Source organism: Carex rostrata, chromosome 1, assembly GCF_964058835.1.
Source record: "Carex rostrata chromosome 1, lpCarRost1.2, whole genome shotgun sequence".
Lineage (NCBI taxonomy): Eukaryota > Viridiplantae > Streptophyta > Magnoliopsida > Poales > Cyperaceae > Carex > Carex rostrata.
The window spans coordinates 15,789,281-15,809,335 of NC_135918.1; the positions used below are offsets into that span (position 1 = coordinate 15,789,281).

The 20,055-nt window shown below is 35.1% G+C and overlaps 4 protein-coding genes across 4 annotated transcripts; all 4 read right to left on the minus strand.

The window, feature by feature from the left end:
• Positions 1–1,213: 1,213 nt before the first annotated feature.
• LOC144560799 (chalcone synthase-like) lies at positions 1,214–2,896 on the minus strand. The gene is made up of 3 exons (XM_078310046.1): positions 2,625–2,896; positions 1,830–2,522; positions 1,214–1,714 (listed from the first exon to the last, which is right to left on the minus strand). Exons 1-3 carry the CDS (start codon positions 2,800–2,802, stop codon positions 1,401–1,403), a joined length of 1,185 nt encoding a protein of 394 aa, XP_078166172.1. The 5' UTR covers positions 2,803–2,896; the 3' UTR covers positions 1,214–1,400.
• Positions 2,897–5,749: 2,853 nt separating this feature from the next.
• On the minus strand, positions 5,750–7,421 carry LOC144560777 (chalcone synthase-like). The gene is made up of 3 exons (XM_078310031.1): positions 7,168–7,421; positions 6,373–7,065; positions 5,750–6,257 (listed from the first exon to the last, which is right to left on the minus strand). The coding sequence occupies exons 1-3, from the start codon at positions 7,343–7,345 to the stop codon at positions 5,944–5,946; spliced, it is 1,185 nt and encodes a 394-aa protein (XP_078166157.1). The 5' UTR covers positions 7,346–7,421; the 3' UTR covers positions 5,750–5,943.
• Positions 7,422–11,163: 3,742 nt separating this feature from the next.
• Positions 11,164–12,899, minus strand: LOC144560809 (chalcone synthase-like). Its single transcript, XM_078310054.1, has 3 exons — positions 12,579–12,899; positions 11,783–12,475; positions 11,164–11,667 (listed from the first exon to the last, which is right to left on the minus strand). The coding sequence occupies exons 1-3, from the start codon at positions 12,754–12,756 to the stop codon at positions 11,354–11,356; spliced, it is 1,185 nt and encodes a 394-aa protein (XP_078166180.1). The 5' UTR covers positions 12,757–12,899; the 3' UTR covers positions 11,164–11,353.
• Positions 12,900–16,767: 3,868 nt separating this feature from the next.
• Positions 16,768–18,459, minus strand: LOC144560819 (chalcone synthase-like). The gene is made up of 3 exons (XM_078310062.1): positions 18,183–18,459; positions 17,387–18,079; positions 16,768–17,271 (listed from the first exon to the last, which is right to left on the minus strand). The coding sequence occupies exons 1-3, from the start codon at positions 18,358–18,360 to the stop codon at positions 16,958–16,960; spliced, it is 1,185 nt and encodes a 394-aa protein (XP_078166188.1). The 5' UTR covers positions 18,361–18,459; the 3' UTR covers positions 16,768–16,957.
• Between the last annotated feature and the right edge of the window lie 1,596 nt (positions 18,460–20,055).

Here is a 20,055-nt window from a genome sequence, read left to right on the forward strand (position 1 = left end):
TAATATAGTACCTGGTTGGTACAAGGAGGGTTGTAGATGAGAGCTTACATGTACAATGTCATTCAAGTTATTTCTGTCGGTATATCCATGGAAAAATGAAAACAATTTGCGTTTGGAAATACTACGGTGGGTTCCACATACGCTGCCCTTGGAAATTCTACGGTGGGTCCCACACACGCTGCCCTTGAAAATACTACGGTGGATCCCACATATGCTGCCCTTGGAAATAATACGGTGGGTCTCACATACGCTGCCCTTGCAAATAATCTGTTGGGACCCACATGTGCTGCCCTTGAAAATACTACGGTGGGTCCCACATACGCTGTTCTTGGAAATAACCTGTTGGGACCCACATGTGCTGTCCTTAGAAATACTACAGTGGGACTCACAAACGGTGCCCTTGGAAATAATAAGCTCAGGGGCCGGATGTCAAAGTATTTCTGAAGGTAGTATTTTTAGGACAAGTTCACAGAAAATAGTATTTCCAAGTACAAGTCCACGGAAAAAGTCAGAAAAATAGTATTTTCATCGAAACTATTTGTGACAGTAGTATTTAATTTCAAGGATAGCGCACGAAAATAACTATTTCGAGCCTTTTTCCATGGATCAGCCAACGAAACAAGCTTTATTATGCCCGTGGAAAAAGTTCAGATTTTAGTAGTGAAGGTTACAACCGTTGCAAGCTACAGACTAACGCTCTTACAATCTATTGGTTACTGTTCAGATCCTTGCTACTCGGAAGAACTATTGTTGTGTCCATATATCTAAATATGAAAATGTTACGGCTCCCAACTTGCTAATAGAATGCGAGTTGACCAATTTGCAATCTCTGGAACCACCTACCAACTCTTCCATTACATGGCAATCTAGGAGATTTATTTTAAGTAGTGTTTCGTACAGGACTTTGTCAGATAGCTAGTAGTATACAAATAAGACAAACCTATGTTGTACAGCTTTAAATCTCAATGCAATCGTCTACAGACTTTTAATTAAAAAAGTAAAATAATATATGCAGCCTTCTAATTTATTATGTATTGATATTATTTTAATAAAATGAAGAAAAAATACTCTTCAAAAATATTTATGTTATATAGAGATGGGATAATTATAATTAATATATATATATATATATATATATATATATATTTATACATCACAACATTTATGATATGTTTTTTTTCATTTTACATTTAAGATAAAAGATCGCCAAAAGAGAAGGGAGAAATAAATTCTTTGATAACTGTTCTTGCCGTGTAAAAGAGAAGGGACAAATAAATTCATCTTAGTGAACAGCAACTATAAAATCTTTAAAAATAAATGGGTCAATATAACCAATAAACTAATTAATTTCACTTCCAATGTAAACAAACATAATATATGTATCCCGGGGCTGTTTTCTCTCAGTTTTCCCGGGCTTCGATGGGAATGCTGCGCAAAACGACAGTCTCGACCGTGAGACCTGGCCCGAATCCAAAGAGCACTCCCCAGTCGAGGCCCTCTCCGGTGGTGGCCTTGCCTTCCTTCACCGACTGCTTCCTCATCTGGTCCAGTATGAACAAAACACAGGCACTTGACATGTTGCCGTACTCGCTTAGAACGTGCCTTGTGGCACGCATCTTCTCCTTCTGCAGCTGGAGCTTGAGCTCTACTTGGTCTAAGATTGCTGGGCCTCCCGGGTGTGCGATCCAAAAGATCGAGTTCCAGTCATTGATGCCTGCATGCACCGTACATATATTAGCCTTGTATACATATGTATATCTTCTTTAGCACTGTTTATTATATGTTTTAATGACCAATATAATTATGAGGATAATATAGTTTTTGCTTACCAATAGGAGTAAAAGCCTCCACGAGACTTTTCTCGATGTTTGTCGAGATAAGACGTGGCACGTCTTTGAGTAGGTGGAAGGTGAGACCGACTTCACGGAGGTGGCCATCAATGGCTCCCTCTGAGTTGGGCAGGATGGTTTGTCCGGCTGAGACCATCTGGAACCAAGGCCGCTCGATCGCAGGGTCGGGGTCGGCACCTACAATCAAAGCAGCTGCACCATCTCCGAAAAGTGATTGCCCTACCATGGAGTCAAGGTGGGTGTCAGAGGGCCCACGGAAGGTAACGGCGGTGATCTCTGAACAAATTACCAAAACTCTAGCACCACGGTTATTCTCAGCCAGATCCTTTGCCATGCGGAGCACAGTACCACCGGCGAAGCAACCCTGTTGGTACATCATAAAGCGGTTGACGGAAGGACGAAGCCCAAGGAGCTTGGTGACTTGGTAATCAGCACCGGGCATGTCGACACCACTGGTGGTGCAAAAGATCAAGTGGGTGATTTTGGATTTTGGTTGGCCCCACTCCTTGATGGCCTTGACTGCTGCCTCCTTACCAAGCTTCGGTACCTCCACAACAACCATGTCCTGGCGTGCGTCAAGTGACGGCTCCATGTAAGCAGTTATGCTCTGGTTTTCGGCTAAGATCTCCTCAGTCAGGTGCATGTACCTCTTCTTGATCATCGACTTATCGCCTGAAATATACAGTAAGATTGTCATGAGAAACTAAAACTAAAATAATTAGCAAGATATATACATCTTCATATACATAAACTTAATTATTTTGTACAACTTACACATGCGCTTGAACTTGTCTTTAAGTTCCGTCATATGTTCGCTGTTTGTGACGCGGAAGTAGTAGTCGGGGTAGTCAGCCTGGTACACACAGTTTTTCGGTGTGGCTGTACCGATAGCCAAAATTGAGGCCGGGCCTTGCGCACGTTGTGCTTGCCTGATCTCCTCTACTTTAGCCATAGCTGAACTCTTTGTTAATTAGTTAAGCTTGAAGAAAGAGTAAAGGAAGGAGAGGCCAATTAAAGAGGTGAAAGGTTGTGTTATGATTTGTGATGGAGAAGATAGAATTTATAGGATAGAGAGGGTAGGAAGGAAAGGTGCATGATAGAGATGGATAGTATGACTGTTTTGAAGGGACTGTTGGGATGTTCAAACTTAGACTTGGTAGGTACCACAAATTAATATTTCATTATAAAATTTATCATGATAGAATTAAAAAGGTGAAGAGAATCAGTGGCACAACTTTAGCTAAACCTACTAATTTACTTTGTCTCAATATCCATATAATCTAACCTTTTATTGTAGATTGTAATAAAAATGTGACTATAGATTCTATAAAGATATCATATTAGTCTGGATTATAAAATAACTAATTAATTATCAAATGATTTGTTGGTTGACTTGAACACACAGAGAGCCACCTACCCAGTGTCCCAGACTCCCAGTCCATTTTAGACGTCTATTCTCCATGTGGTAAATTGTTCGTTGTCATGGTATTAATTAGTTGCTATCGGTCTTACGTAACGGCGGCTGTGGTTGTTAGGAACTTACACAAATGCGCATGGTAAATTCCATGGGTTCTCTACTTTTGAATTAGTCAAACCAATTTAACTAAAATTGATTAATTTATTCCCCCAAAATTACAGGATATAGTAACGAAGGATTTTATTTCAAGAACAATATTAAAACATTAACACAATTTTATCTATTCACATGCGAGTAGAACTAGGGTGCTCTTAAGCTCACCAAAGTTTTGGTGAGCTTAACTCTAAAACTCATAAAATCGATTTTAAATGACGAATCCGAACCATTGAAATCCGCCTACCTTACGTGTGATGCATCTACATATGAAATTTTTAAACATTCGAATTAATTTAGTATAAAGTCAAGTGGTCAAATTAGAAGGTTAATAAATTAATTTTAGTGCATTCATTTTTAAACGTTTTTTGACCACTTGACTTTATGCTAAATTAATTTGAATGTTTAAAAATTTCACATGTAGATGCATCACACGTAAGGTAGGCGGGTTTCAACGGTTCGGATTCATCATTTGAAATCGATTTGATAAGTTTTAGAATTAAGCTCACCAAAACTTTGGTGAGCTTAAGAGCACCCTAGTTCTACTCTTCACATGCTATCAGACCATTTTATATTACAGCAGTTTTTAAATCGACTGTGTATATATGAATCAGTATCTTATGCTTAAAAAATTCTACTAAAAACATATTTTAAATTATATAAAACTTCAATTCTAAAACTAATACATTACACCTCACAACGAAATTTGAAAAATCATTTTGAATACATACCCTTGACAAAAATGTTAATTAATTCTAGTTAATAACTCAAACAAATACATTTTTTTTTATTCAAACTCAATATCTAATTTTTTAATTATAAATATTTAATATAATATAACACATATGGTCCGCCTAGCTATATGGTGCACCAACTATAAAGGATTTATTTCGTTAGCAGCAAATTTATTTGTTAATCTCAAACTTAGCACCGAATAATATTCCCTATTTTCTTTAAGAAAAATCCTCTTTCTCTTGCCTGATTAAATGTCGAACCAAGACATTCAAATTATCAGGCAGACAACTGCACTATTTTTTCAACTTATGTATGTATATGTCACAATCTGACAATAGGACTGACAACCCGTCACACTCATTAGCGCAAGGTAATTCAATCATAACTATAATCATTTATAATACATTACCAGTGACAAGTTAATGAGCCACAAGGCATAATGAAATTTCTATTCAAGTTACATATTTAACTTGAAATAAACAAATCGAGAATAACCCTGTTATGGTATAAAATATGCCAATGAAATATCATAGCAGATTTATTTTGAAGTAAATAAATAACCTTCTCTGTGACAAATTCCTCAAATCTTCAAGTTCTACGTGTCGTTTTCATATTTTACTCTTTGTATCTGGAACCCACAAAGTAGAATGGTGAGACTAAAAATCTCTCAGTGTTGTATTCAATTCCAATTAATCCAGTTATTATAAGATCCAACCAACTAAACCAAAACAACACTGAGCACGATTATAATAAAATAATAAAGATAATAGAAATCCAGAAACAACTTATAAATTTGAAATCTAATCAAGTATCTTATAAACAAAATCATAAAGAAAATGCATGTCTCATTACGTAACATAATTCTAAGTTTTGAAAGTGCAATGATCACATACTAAGTAGCATGCTTTTAATTTTCACAACATCAAATGCTCGTTTTCAAATAAAAGAAACAATCAACCATAAGAGAAACAATGAAACAAAATTCAATATTTTGCCATGCATATGATATTATATAGGTACCTGAATGCAATGCTCATGAATATTATTTAATACACAAATGTTCTTATGAAACAATTCTTTTAACATTTTTATCTTGCAATTCATATTCGACACATATTTGACTACAGGTCATGCGCTACCACAAATACAGCGCATATACAATTTTTTTTTATGGCCATAACTTGAAAATATGCGCTTACTCTAAATACGGTGTCTACACGATGCGCCACAAATTGAGTGCCTACATAACCGTTGTGCTACCATGAATATGACACCTACGTAATATTTTTGTTATGCGTTAGAAGCTCAGCACCTAAATAACCAAAATTGTGCGCTTACCCCAAAAAGACAGCGCCTAATGACCGGTCAATTTTCCAAGTTTAATATTTAATCAAGCACACATATGACTATATGTTATGCTTCATGAGGAACACTATGCATCATAATCATGCCATTGTTGACTTAAAGCAAAATTATTTTATATCAAGTCATGCTTTAATTTCAGAAAAGTATGGTCATTCTTCCTAAGACATTTCATGCATTTATATCATAAAATTCAAAAATATATCAAATATCTATAGTATGACAAACAACCAGAAGGTAGAAATAAATTCTTTGATAACTGTTCTTGCCGTGCAAAAGAGAAGGGAGAAATAAATTCATCTTTGTGACCCGCAACTATAAAATATTTAAAATTAAATGGGTCAATATAACCAATAAATTAACTAATTAATTTCACTTCAACTATAAACACACATAATAAATGTATCAATCCAGGGCTGTTTTCTCTCAGTGTGCCGGGGATTCGATGGGAATGCTACGCAAAACGACGGTCTCGACAGTGAGGCCTGGCCCGAATCCGAAGAGCACTCCCCAGTCGAGGCCCTCTCCGGTGGTGGCCTTGCCTTCCTTCACCGACTGCTTCCTCATCTGGTCCAGTATGAACAAAACACAGGCGCTCGACATGTTGCCGTACTCGCTTAGCACATGCCTTGTCGCACGCATCTTCTCCTTCTGCAGCTGGAGCTTGAGCTCTACTTGGTCTAAGATCGCCGGGCCTCCAGGATGTGCGATCCAAAAGATCGAGTTCCAGTCATTGATTCCTGCATGCACCATATATATATTAGCCTTGTATACATACGTATATCTTCTTTGGCACTGTTTATTATATGTTTTAATGACAAAAATAATTATGAGGATAATAATATTTTTGCTTACCGATAGGAGTAAAAGCCTCGACAAGACTTTTCTCGATGTTTGTCGAGATAAGACGTGGAACATCCTTGAGGAGGTGGAAGGTGAGACCGACTTCACGGAGGTGGCCATCAATGGCTCCCTCTGAGTTGGGTAGGATGGTTTGTCCGGCTGAGACCATCTGGAACCAAGGCCGTTCGATTGCAGGGTCGGGGTCAGCACCTACGATCAAAGCAGCTGCACCATCTCCGAAAAGTGATTGCCCTACCATGGAGTCAAGGTGGGTATCTGAGGGCCCACGGAAGGTAACGGCAGTGATCTCCGAACAAATTACCAAAACTCTAGCACCACGGTTATTCTCAGCCAAATCCTTTGCCATGCGGAGCACGGTACCACCGGCGAAGCAACCCTGTTGGTACATCATAAAGCGGTTGACGGACGGACGAAGTCCAAGGAGCTTGGTGACTTGGTAATCAGCCCCGGGCATGTCCACACCGCTAGTGGTGCAAAAGATCAAGTGGGTGATTTTGGATTTTGGTTGGCCCCACTCCTTGATGGCCTTGACTGCTGCCTCCTTACCGAGCTTCGGTACCTCCACGACAACCATGTCCTGACGTGCGTCAAGTGACGGCTCCATGTAAGCAGTTATGCTCGGGTTTTCGGCTAAGATCTCCTCAGTCAAGTGCATGTACCTTTTCTTGATCATTGACTTATCGCCTGAAATATACAATAAGATTATCATGAGAAACTAAAACTAAAATAATTAGCAAGATATATACATCTTCATATACATAAACTTAATTATTTTGTACAACTTACACATGCGCCTAAACTTCTCTTTAAGTTCCGTCATATGTTCACTGTTTGTGACGCGGAAGTAGTAGTCGGGGTAGTCAGCCTGGTACACGCAGTTTTTCGGTGTGGCTGTACCAATTGCCAAAATTGAAGCCGGGCCTTGCGCACGTTGTGCTTGCCTGATCTCCTCTACTTTAGCCATAGCTGAACTCTTTGTTAACTAGTTAAGCTTGAAGAAAGAGTAAAGGAAGGAGAGGGCAATTAAAGAGGTGAACAAATTAAATTTGTGTTATGATTTGTGATGGAGAAGAGAGAATTTATAGGATAGAGAATAGGAAGGGAAGGTGCATGATAGATGGATAGTCTGACTGTTTTGAAGAGACTGCTGGTGGGATGTTCAAACTTTGACTTATTAGGTACCAGAAATTAATATTTCATCGTAAATTTTCTTATGACAGAAAAAGGTGAAGATAATCAAAGACACAAGTTTAGCCCCTGTTGCTACAACTACAAATTGACAGGAGAAAAAAATTACCAAAACCTACTAATTTACTGTCTCAATTTCCATATGAGCTCAACATTTTTTATAGATTGGAATAAAAATGTGACTATAGAATCTATAAAGATATCACATTATTCTGGATTTTATTTTTTCATTCTGGATGTAATAATAAAAGAATTAATTAATTTTCAAATGATTTGTTGATTGACTTGAACAATGAGAGAGAGAAAGAGAGACAGACACCAACCCAGTCCATTAAGTCTATTCCCCATGTGGTAAATTGTTTGTTGTCATGCTATTAGTTGTTATCTGTCTCATGTAATGACTGTGGTTGTTAGGAACTGACACAAATGCGCATGGCAAATTTCATGGGTTCTCTACTTTTGAATTAGTCAAAATAATTTAGCTAAATTTGATTAATTTATTCCCCAAAAATTAAAGGATAGTAACGAAGGATTTTATTTTAAGGATTATATATTGCATAGCTATAACAAGTTATTTAGAATCATGAAAGAAATACATATATATTTAGGACAAATTAAAAATATATATGCCCATAAAAAGTTATATAATTAAAAAGAGGAGGGTTCTAATGCCTCATTTTTTTATGCCTCATTTTTTCATGTCTCATATTTTATATCTTTGTTTTTAAAGTCCAAATCGTTGATCCGAACCGTTCAACATAATATTTATATTAAAATATGCTTGGAGATCAAATTTTATATATTTTGAAAAAAAATTTTACTATTTTTTAATATAGGTACAAAATTACTGTTTTTGAACCGTTCAAAAAACAGTGATTTTCTACCCATCTTAAAAAATAGTAAAAAAATTTCATCCCTAACCTTATTTTAATATATATATATATATAGAAATATGCTAGCATGCTATGCATAGCATAGAGCCCCTCCATGCAACGGCTCAGATTTTGAGTTTTCAAAATCCTAACTGTCGATCCGAACCGTTCATCTTATTCTCCATATTAATATGTGTTTGGAGACCAAATTTTACATTTTTTTTGAATTTTTTTACTATTTCTTTAGATTTATTGAAAATCCCTGTTTTTTTATGGTCAGATTTGCTGAAAACAAGGATTTTCAATAAATCTAAAGAAATAGTAAAAAAATTTCAAAAAATGTAAAATTTGGTCTCCAAACACATATTAATATAGAAAACAAGATGAACGGTTCAAATCGACCGTTAGGATTTTGAAAACTCGAAATCCGAGCCGTTGCATGGAGGGGGCTCTATGCTATGCATAGCATGCTAGCATATTCCTATATATATATATATATAGAGAGAGAGAGAGAGAGAGAGGAGGGATCGGATGACACCCTTTTTTGGTGACATCCGATAACACCATGTATTTTCAAAGTCCAAACGGTCGATCCAAACCGTTCAACTTGATAGATATGTTAAAATGTGCTTGCAGATCAAATTTTACATTTTTCTGAATTTTTTTACTATTTATTAAGATGGGTACAAAAACTCAACGGTCTGAATATAGTGATTTTGGTAAATACTTAATAAATAGTAAAAAAATTCTAAAAAATATAAAATTTTATCTGCAAGCACATTTTAACATATCCATCAAGTTGAACGGTTTGGATCAACCGTTTGGACTTTAAAAACTTTGAAAATGCACGATGTTATTCGATGTCACCAAAAAAGGGTGTCATCCGATCCCTCCTCATATATATATATCATATTGAACGGTTCGGATCGACAATTTGAACTTTGAAAACAAAGATATAAAATATAAAGTATAATGAGGTATAAAATACATGAAACATTGGAACCCACCTCAATTAAAAATGTCCCCATCAATTATTTCCATATCGAATGCATCCCCCATCTAAATTTTATATTCTCTCGCGCGTGTTTTCTCCTGTATGATTGGAATATGTTAATTCCAATTAGAAATAAATTCAATTTAAAACTGACGACGTTTGAGATATTAAATAAATTCAAGTTATTTTGTGAATTTTGGGTAATTTGGGATGTGTATATTTTAGTATAGTTATAACTGCAATATGGTATATTTTGATTAACTGGTGGGCACATTTTGGTATAGTTGGGAATGCAAGTGTATTCCTTTCAATGTATGAACACTATATATATATATGTTATGTTAATACTTATTAAATGTTAAATGCTTTCTTTAAATCTACTTATAAATGTGTTTTTGTTTGTATTTTTGAATGGGTATTAGTGGGGAATGTAATATAGTACCTGGTTGGTACAAGAAGGGTTGTAGATGAGAGCTTACATGTACAATGTCATTCAAGTTATTTTTGTCAGTATATCCATGGAAAAATGAATACAATTTGTGTTTGGAAATACTACGGAGGGTTCCACATACGCTGCCCTTGGAAATTCTACGGTGGGTCCCACACACAGTGCCCTTGAAAATACTACGGTGGATCCCACATATGCTGCCCTTGGAAATAATACGGTGGGTCCCACATACATTTTCCTTGGAAATAACCTGTTGGGACCCACATGTGCTGCCCTTGGAAAAACTACGGTGGGTCCCACATACGCTGTTCTTGGAAATAACCTGTTGGGACCCACATGTGCTGTCCTTGGAAATACCATAGTGGGACCCACAGACATTGCCCTTGGAAATAATAAGCTCAGGGGCCGGATGTCAAAGTATTTCTGAAAGTAATATTTTTAGGGCAAGCTCACAGAAAAAGTCAGAAAATAGTATTTCCAAGTACAAGTCCACGGAAAAAGTCAGAAAAATAATATTTTCATCGAAACTATTTGTGACAGTAGTATTTAATTTCAATGATAGCGCACAGAAATAACGATTTCGAGGCTTTTTCCAAGGATCAGCCAACGAAACAAGCTTTATTATGCCCGCGGAAAAAGTTCAAATTTTAGTAGTGAAGGTTACAACCGTTGCAAGCTACAGACTAACGCTCTTACAATCTATTGGTTACTGTTCAGATCCTTGCTACTCGGAAGAACTATTGTTGTATCCATATATCTAAATATGAAAATGTTACGACTCCCAACTTGCTAATAGAATGCGAGTTGACTAATTTGCAATCTCTGGAACCACCAACCCACTCTTCCATTACATGGCAATCTAGGAGATTTATTTTAAGTAGTGTTTTGTATAGGACTTTGTCAGATAGCTAGTAGTATACAAATAAGACAAACCTATGTTGTACAGCTTTAAATCTCAATGCAATCGTCTACAGACTTTCAATTAAAAAAATAAAATAATATATGCAGCCTACTAATTTATTATGTATTGATATTATTTTAATAAAATGAAGAAAAAATCCTCTTCAAAAATATTTATGTTATATAGAGATGGGATAATTATAATCAATATATTTATTTTTTTTTTGAGGAAAAATAGAGGTCCAGCCTCTAATTGATTTCATTAAAATGTTGCAAGAGTGTTGTAACTGCAGATTACAAATAATCAATATATTTATACATCACAACATTTATGATATGTTTTTTTCATTTTACATTTAAGATAAAAGATCGCCAAAAGAGAAGGGAGAAATAAATTCTTTGATAACTGTTCTTGCCGTGTAAAAGAGAAGGGAGAAATAAATTCATCTTAGTGAACAGCAACTATAAAATCTTTAAAAATAAATGGGTCAATATAACCAATAAACTAATTAATTAATTTCACTTCCAATGTAAACAAACATAATATATGTATCCCGGGGCTGTTTTCTCTCAGTTTTCCCGGGCTTCGATGGGAATGCTGCGCAAAACGACAGTCTCGACCGTGAGACCTGGCCCGAATCCGAAGAGCACTCCCCAGTTGAGGCCCTCTCCGGTGGTGGCCTTGCCTTCCTTCACCGACTGCTTCCTCATCTGGTCCAGTATGAACAAAACACAAGCGCTTGACATGTTGCCGTACTCGCTTAGAACGTGCCTTGTTGCACTCATCTTCTCCTTCTGCAGCTTGAGCTTGAGCTCTACTTGGTCTAAGATTGCTGGGCCTCCCGGGTGTGCGATCCAAAAGATCGAGTTCCAGTCATTGATGCCTGCATGCACCGTACATATATTAGCCTTGTGTACATATGTATATCTTCTTTAGCACTGTTTATTATATGTTTTAATGACCAATATAATTATGAGGATAATATAGTTTTTGCTTACCAATAGGAGTAAAAGCCTCCACGAGACTTTTCTCGATGTTTGTCGAGATAAGACGTGGCACGTCTTTGAGTAGGTGGAAGGTGAGACCGACTTCACGGAGGTGGCCATCAATGGCTCCCTCTGAGTTGGGCAGGATGGTTTGTCCGGCTGAGACCATCTGGAACCAAGGCCGCTCGATCGCAGGGTCGGGGTCGGCACCTACAATCAAAGCAGCTGCACCATCTCCGAAAAGTGATTGCCCTACCATGGAGTCAAGGTGGGTATCTGACGGCCCACGGAAGGTAACGGCAGTGATCTCCGAACAAATTACCAAAACCCTAGCACCACGGTTATTCTCAGCCAGGTCCTTAGCCATGCGGAGCACGGTACCACCGGCAAAGCAACCCTGTTGGTACATCATGAAGCGGTTTACGGATGGACGAAGTCCAAGGAGCTTGGTAACTTGGTAATCAGCCCCAGGCATGTCGACACCACTGGTGGTGCAAAAGATCAAGTGGGTGATTTTGGATTTTGGTTGGCCCCACTCCTTGATGGCCTTGACTGCTGCCTCCTTACCCAGCTTCGGTACCTCCACGACAACCATGTCCTGACGTGCGTCAAGTGATGGTGCCATGTAAGCGGTTATGTTCGGGTTTTCGGCTAAGATCTCCTCAGTCAGGTGCATGTATCTCTTCTTGATCATCGACTTATCGCCTGAAATATACAATAAGATTATAATGAGAAACTAAAACTAAAATAATTAGAAAGATATATACATCTAATTCATACATAAACTTAATTATTTTGTACAACTTACACATGCGCTTAAACTTCTCTTTAAGTTCCGTCATATGTTCGCTGTTTGTGGTGCGGAAATAGTAATCGGGGTAGTCAGCCTGGTACACGCAGTTTTTCGGTGTGGCTGTACCGATTGCCAAAATTGAAGCCGGGCCTTGCGCACGTTGTGCTTGCCTGATCTCTTCTACGTTAGCCATAGCTCAACTCTTTGTTAATTAATTAAGCTTGAAGAAAGATTAAAGGAAGGAGAGAGCAATTAAAGAGATGAAAAAATTTGTGTTATGATTTGTGATGGAGAAGAGAGAATTTATAGGATATAGAGAAGGAGAAGGGAAGGTGCATGATAGATGGATAGTATGACTGTTTTGAAGAGACTGGTGGGATGTTCAAACTTTGATTTGTTAGGTACCAGAAATTTATATTTCATTATAAAATTTCTGATGATAGAATTAAAACGGTAAAGAGAATCCGAGACAATTTTAGCTCCTGTTGCCACAACTTCCCATGTACAGAAAAAATAATTTACCTGAACCTACTCATTTAATTTGTCTCAATTTCCATACAAGCTAAACCATTTTTTTTTATTAGAGGATTCAAATGTTTCTATATCTGTGCATATTTCTATTTTTAAAAATATTAATAACTCAAAATTTAAAACTTAAAAGTCAAAATAAAACCATGAGATATGATTTACATTATTTTACCTACACACGTGTGAAAAATTATAATATTTCAACTTTATTGTGTTTGTACTTTGTTATCAAAAACTTGTCAAAATGGAGTAGAACTAGGGTGCTCTTAAGCTCACCAAAGTTTTGGTGAGCTTAACTCTAAAACTCATCAAATCGATTTCAAATGACAAATCTGAACCGTTGAAACCCGCCTACCTTACGTATGATGCATCTACATGTGAAATTTTTAAACATTCAAATTAATTTAGTATAAAGTCAAGCGGTCAAAATTAGAATTAAGGTTAATAAATTAATTTTAGTACATTCATTTTTTGAATGTTTTTGACCGCTTGACTTTATACTAAATTAATTCGAATGTTTAAAATTTCACATGTAGATGCATCACACGTAAGGTAGACGGGTTTCAACGGTTCGGATTCGTCATTTGAAATTTATTTGATGAGTTTTAGAGTTAAGCTCACCAAAACTTTGGTAAGCTTAAGAACACCCTAGTTCTACTCGTAAAAATGTATTGATGTAAATAATTCATAAACATTTATTTTTCAACTTATTGTTTCACATAAAAATAAAATTGGAATGTGATAAATTCTTATATACATTCCAGTAATAAAAATCATATAGATCACTTCTAACGGTTTTATTTTGATATTTATATTTTAGATTTTGAATACTTAACCACGGTGGAAGCACAAAAAATAAACATTTAAACCGTCTTTTTTTTATATAGATTGCAATAAAATGTTACTATATCATACTATTAATCTGGGTGTAGTTACAAAAGAATTAATCATATCAAATGATTTGTGGATTGACTTGAAGAGAGACACCTACCCAGTACCCAGTCTAAGTATATTCCTCAAAAAGTCTATTCTCCATGTGGTAAATTATTTGTTGTCATGCTATTAGTTGTTATCGCTCTCAGTAGGTAACAACTATGGTTGTTAGGGACTAACACAAATGCACATGCTAAATTCCATGGGTTCTCTGCTTTTGAATTAGTCAAAACAATTTAGTTAAACTTGATTAATTTATTCTTCCAAAATTACAGGATATAGTAATGAAGGATTTTATTTCAAGGACCATATATTAAAACATCAATTCATCGGATATAATAGAGTTTTTTTTAGATAGATAGTAAATTGTTATTTTTAAAATGTTTCAAAAAAAATTAGATAAGATGATTTTTGACATGTCTAAAAAAAATAGTGAAAGAAATTGAAAAAAATATTAAATTTGATTTTCAAGTATATTTTTATATGGAGATAATATTGAATTGTACAACTAAATTTGAAAAAGCATTTAGAATTCAATTCCTTGATAAAAATGCTAATTCTAGTTAATAACTCAAACAAATACAATTTTCTATAGTTCAAACTCAATTTCAAACTTTTTATTTAAAACAATAATTAATTTGTTCATTTTAATATAATATATCAAAGATATCATAAATGATTTATTTCTTAATCTCGAACTTAGAATAGGTAACATGATATTTCATATTTTTTTTTAAGAAAAATCTTGTTTCTCTTGCTTGATTAGATGTCTAACCAAGACATTCGAATTGTCAATCGAACAACTACACTATCTTTTAATGCTAACGATATCTAAATATAAATTTAGAAAGTCAATATTGTACAGGTACAAACATGGGCAAAAACCACAGTAAAAATGAAGAAAAAAATAAAAATGGTGAAGGCAGGTTTACTCTAGCATAAAATTATTATTTTTTGTCTTAATTTCAAATTTTAAAAGGGATAGTTAGTTTTTCGATTAGAAGTCTCTCTTCTCCAACTAATGCATGGATCTTTGTTGCAAATAATTGATTTCCTCTAATGTCTTAATAACATATTATGTTTTATATTCATATAAGTGATTCATTTTTAAATTTAATTTGAAATAAAAAAAAAAGAATTTAACTCACCAATAATTTATTTATTTTATTACTTTGATATTTATGGTATTAAAAGTAGTTACTAAAACGGTAGCGAAAATCATGCAACAAAATAAAAAGTACATGAGGGAGGCAAATAAATGAGTGATTCTTCATCATATATGTGTGACAGTTAATTTTCTTTTTTGTAATGCGCTTAAGATAGCATTATATTAGATAAATTGTAATCAGAAGAAATCATGGTTTAAAATAATGATTATCACGTCATCGTTTTTAAAGCTCAAAAAAGCTATATAACAGCTATTGCACAATGATAGCCGACTATTTAGATTTCTAATAAAAGAAAAGTGATTGATAGCGTTATAGCTTTTAAGGCTCGAAAAAACTATAACATAGTTATTACACAACTATAACTAGCTATTTAGAATTATGAAAGAAATACAAATATATTTATATGCATACTATCAAAAAGTTATATAATTAAAAATGTCCCCATCAATTCGTCCATATTGAATGTAGCTCCCATTTAAATTTAATACTCTCTCGTGTTTTACCTTGTATGATTGGAATATATTAATTCTAATTAGAAATATATTCAATTTAAAACTATGTTTGAGAAATTAATTTGAATAACTATTGTTTCCCTTCTCTTTATCATTTTTTCCCTTTTGTGTTTTGAGTAACTGACGGAGTCTATCAACCAACTTTGTTTTGATTGGAACAATGAAAATTGTTTTCCATTGTATTCATTTTTTTTAGGAGAATTGCCCGTAGGCATCATTGAATTCATTTTATTGTGATAGGGAAATAAAAAGGCTCTTTTTTTCAGAAATCGTGGAGCTCTGACTGTTCAACCCACCGCTTCTCATAACTGTTTGCTTTTATATATGTTTCTCTTTTCGTGTAGGTAATACTGTACTTCACTATTTTCATTGATAAGTTTTACATTTTGACCCGCCACACTCTTTTCTGCATCAGAAGAGGAACAGAGACACCTTCGAAATCAAGGATAGCGCACGGAAATAACGATTTCGAGGCTTTTTCCAAAGATCAGCCAAGGGAACAAGCTTTATTATGCCCGTGGAAAAAGTTCAGATTTTAGTAGTGAAGGTTACAACCGTTGCAAGCTACAGACTAACGCTCTTACAATCTATTGGTTACTGTTCAGATCCTTGCTACTCGGAAGAACTATTGTTGTATATCTAAATATGAAAATGTTACGGCTCCCAACTTGCTAATAGAATGCGAGTTGGCCAATTTGCAATCTCTGGAACCACCTACGCACTCTTCCATGACATGGCAATTTAGGAGATTTATTTTAAGTAGTATTTTGTATAGGACTTTGTCAGATAGCTAGTAGTATACAAATAAGACAAACCTATGTTGTACAGCTTTAAATCGCAATGCAATTGTCTACAGACTTTCAATTAAAAAAATAAAATAATATATGCAGCCTTCTAATTTATTATGTATTGATATTATTTTAATAAAATGAAGAAAAAATCCTCTTCAAAAATATTTATGTTATATAGAGATGGGATAATTATAATCAATATATTTATACATCACAACATTTATGATATGTTTTTTTCATTTTACATTTAAGATAAAAGATCGCCAAAAGAGAAGGGAGAAATAAATTCTTTGATAACTGTTCTTGCCGTGTAAAAGAGAAGGGAGAAATAAATTCATCTTAGTGAACAGCAACTATAAAATCTTTAAAAATAAATGGGTCAATATAACCAATAAACTAATTAATTAATTTCACTTCCAATGTAAACAAACATAATATATGTATCCCGGGGCTGTTTTCTCTCAGTTTTCCCGGGCTTCGATGGGAATGCTGCGCAAAACGACAGTCTCGACCGTGAGACCTGGCCCGAATCCGAAGAGCACTCCCCAGTTGAGGCCCTCTCCGGTGGTGGCCTTGCCTTCCTTCACCGACTGCTTCCTCATCTGGTCCAGTATGAACAAAACACAAGCGCTTGACATGTTGCCGTACTCGCTTAGAACGTGCCTTGTTGCACTCATCTTCTCCTTCTGCAGCTTGAGCTTGAGCTCTACTTGGTCTAAGATTGCTGGGCCTCCCGGGTGTGCGATCCAAAAGATCGAGTTCCAGTCATTGATGCCTGCATGCACCGTACATATATTAGCCTTGTATACATATGTATATCTTCTTTAGCACTGTTTATTATATGTTTTAATGACCAATATAATTATGAGGATAATATAGTTTTTGCTTACCAATAGGAGTAAAAGCCTCCACGAGACTTTTCTCGATGTTTGTCGAGATAAGACGTGGCACGTCCTTGAGTAGGTGGAAGGTGAGACCGACTTCACGGAGGTGGCCATCAATGGCTCCCTCTGAGTTGGGCAGGATGGTTTGTCCGGCTGAGACCATCTGGAACCAAGGCCGTTCGATTGCAGGGTCGGGGTCGGCACCTACGATCAAAGCAGCTGCACCATCTCCGAAAAGTGATTGCCCTACCATGGAGTCAAGGTGGGTATCTGAGGGCCCACGGAAGGTAACGGCGGTGATCTCCGAACAAATTACCAAAACTCTAGCACCACGGTTATTCTCAGCCAGGTCCTTAGCCATGCGGAGCACGGTACCACCGGCGAAGCAACCCTGTTGGTACATCATGAAGCGGTTTACGGATGGACGAAGTCCAAGGAGCTTGGTAACTTGGTAATCAGCCCCGGGCATGTCGACACCACTGGTGGTGCAAAAGATCAAGTGGGTGATTTTTGATTTTGGTTGGCCCCACTCCTTGATGGCCTTGACTGCTGCCTCCTTACCGAGCTTCGGTACCTCAACGACAACCATGTCCTGACGTGCGTCAAGTGACGGTGCCATGTAAGCGGTTATGTTCGGGTTTTCAGCTAAGATCTCCTCAGTCAGGTGCATGTATCTCTTCTTGATCATCGACTTATCGCCTGAAATATACAATAAGATTATAATGAGAAACTAAAACTAAAATAATTAGAAAGATATATACATCTAATTCATACATAAACTTAATTATTTTGTACAACTTACACATGCGCTTAAACTTCTCTTTAAGTTCCGTCATATGTTCGCTGTTTGTGGTGCGGAAATAGTAATCGGGGTAGTCAGCCTGGTACACGCAGTTTTTCGGTGTGGCTGTACCGATTGCCAAAATTGAAGCCGGGCCTTGCGCACGTTGTGCTTGCCTGATCTCTTCTACGTTAGCCATAGCTCAACTCTTTGTTAATTAATTAAGCTTGAAGAAAGATTAAAGGAAGGAGAGAGCAATTAAAGAGATGAAAAAATTTGTGTTATGATTTGTGATGGAGAAGAGAGAATTTATAGGATATAGAGAAGGAGAAGGGAAGGTGCATGATAGATGGATAGTATGACTGTTTTGAAGAGACTGGTGGGATGTTCAAACTTTGATTTGTTAGGTACCAGAAATTTATATTTCATTATAAAATTTCTGATGACAGAATTAAAACGGTAAAGAGAATCAGAGACAATTTTAGCTCCTGTTGCCACAACTTCCCATGTACAGAAAAAATAATTTACCTGAACCTACTAATTTAATTCGTCTCAATTTCCATACAAGCAAAGCCATTTTTTTTATTAGAGGATTCAAATGTTTCTATTTCTGTGCATATTTCTATTTTTAAAAATATTAATAACACAAAATTTAAAACTTAAAAGTCAAAATAAAACCATGCAATATGATTTACATCATTTTACCTACACACACGTGTGAAAAATTATAATATTTTAACTTTATTGTGTTTGTACTTTGTTATCAAAAACTTGTAAAAATGTATTGATGTAAATAATTCCTAAACATTCATTTTTCAACTTATTGATTCACGTAAAAATAAAATTGAAATGTGATAAATTCTTATATACATGCCAGTAGTAAAAATCATATAGATCACATCTAACGGTTTTATTTTGATATTTATATTTTAGATTTTGAATAATTAACCACGGTGGAAGCACAAAAAATAAACATTTAAGCCGTCTTTTTTGTATATAGATTACAATAAAATGTTACTATAGATTCTATAAAGATATCATACTATTAATCTGGGTGTAGTTACAAAAGAATTAATCATATCAAATGATTTGTGGATTGACTTGAAGAGAGACACCTACCCAGTACCCAGTCTAAGTATATTCCTCAAAAAGTCTATTCTCCATGTGGTAAATTATTTGTTGTCATGCTATTAGTTGTTATCACTCTCAGTAGGTAACAACTATGGTTGTTAGGGACTAACACAAATGCACATGCTAAATTCCATGGGTTCTCTGCTTTTGAATTAGTCAGAACAATTTAGTTAAACTTGATTAATTTATTCTTCCAAAATTACAGGATATAGTAATGAAGGATTTTATTTCAAGGACCATGTATTAAAACATCAACTCATCGGATATAATAGAGTTTTTTTAGATAGATAGTAAATTGTTATTTTTAAAATGTGTCACAAAAAAATTAGATAAGATGATTTTTGACCTGTCTAAAAAAAATAGTAAAAGAAATTGAAAAATATATTAAATTTGATTTTCAAGTATATTTTTATATGGAGATAATATTGAATTGTACAACTAAATTTGAAGAAGCATTTAGAATACAATTCCTTAACAAAAATGCTAATTCTAGTTAATAACTCAAACAAATACAATTTCTATTATTCAAACTCAATTTCAAACTTTTTATTTAAAACAATAATTAATTTGTTCATTTTAATATAATATATCACAGATATCATAAATGATTTATTTTACTAGAGGCAAATTTATTTGTTAATCTCAAACTTAGAACGAGTAACATGATATTTCATATTTTTTTTTTAAGAAAAATCTTGTTTCTCTTGCTTGATTAGATGTCTAACCAAGACATTCGAATTGTCAATCGAACAACTACACTATC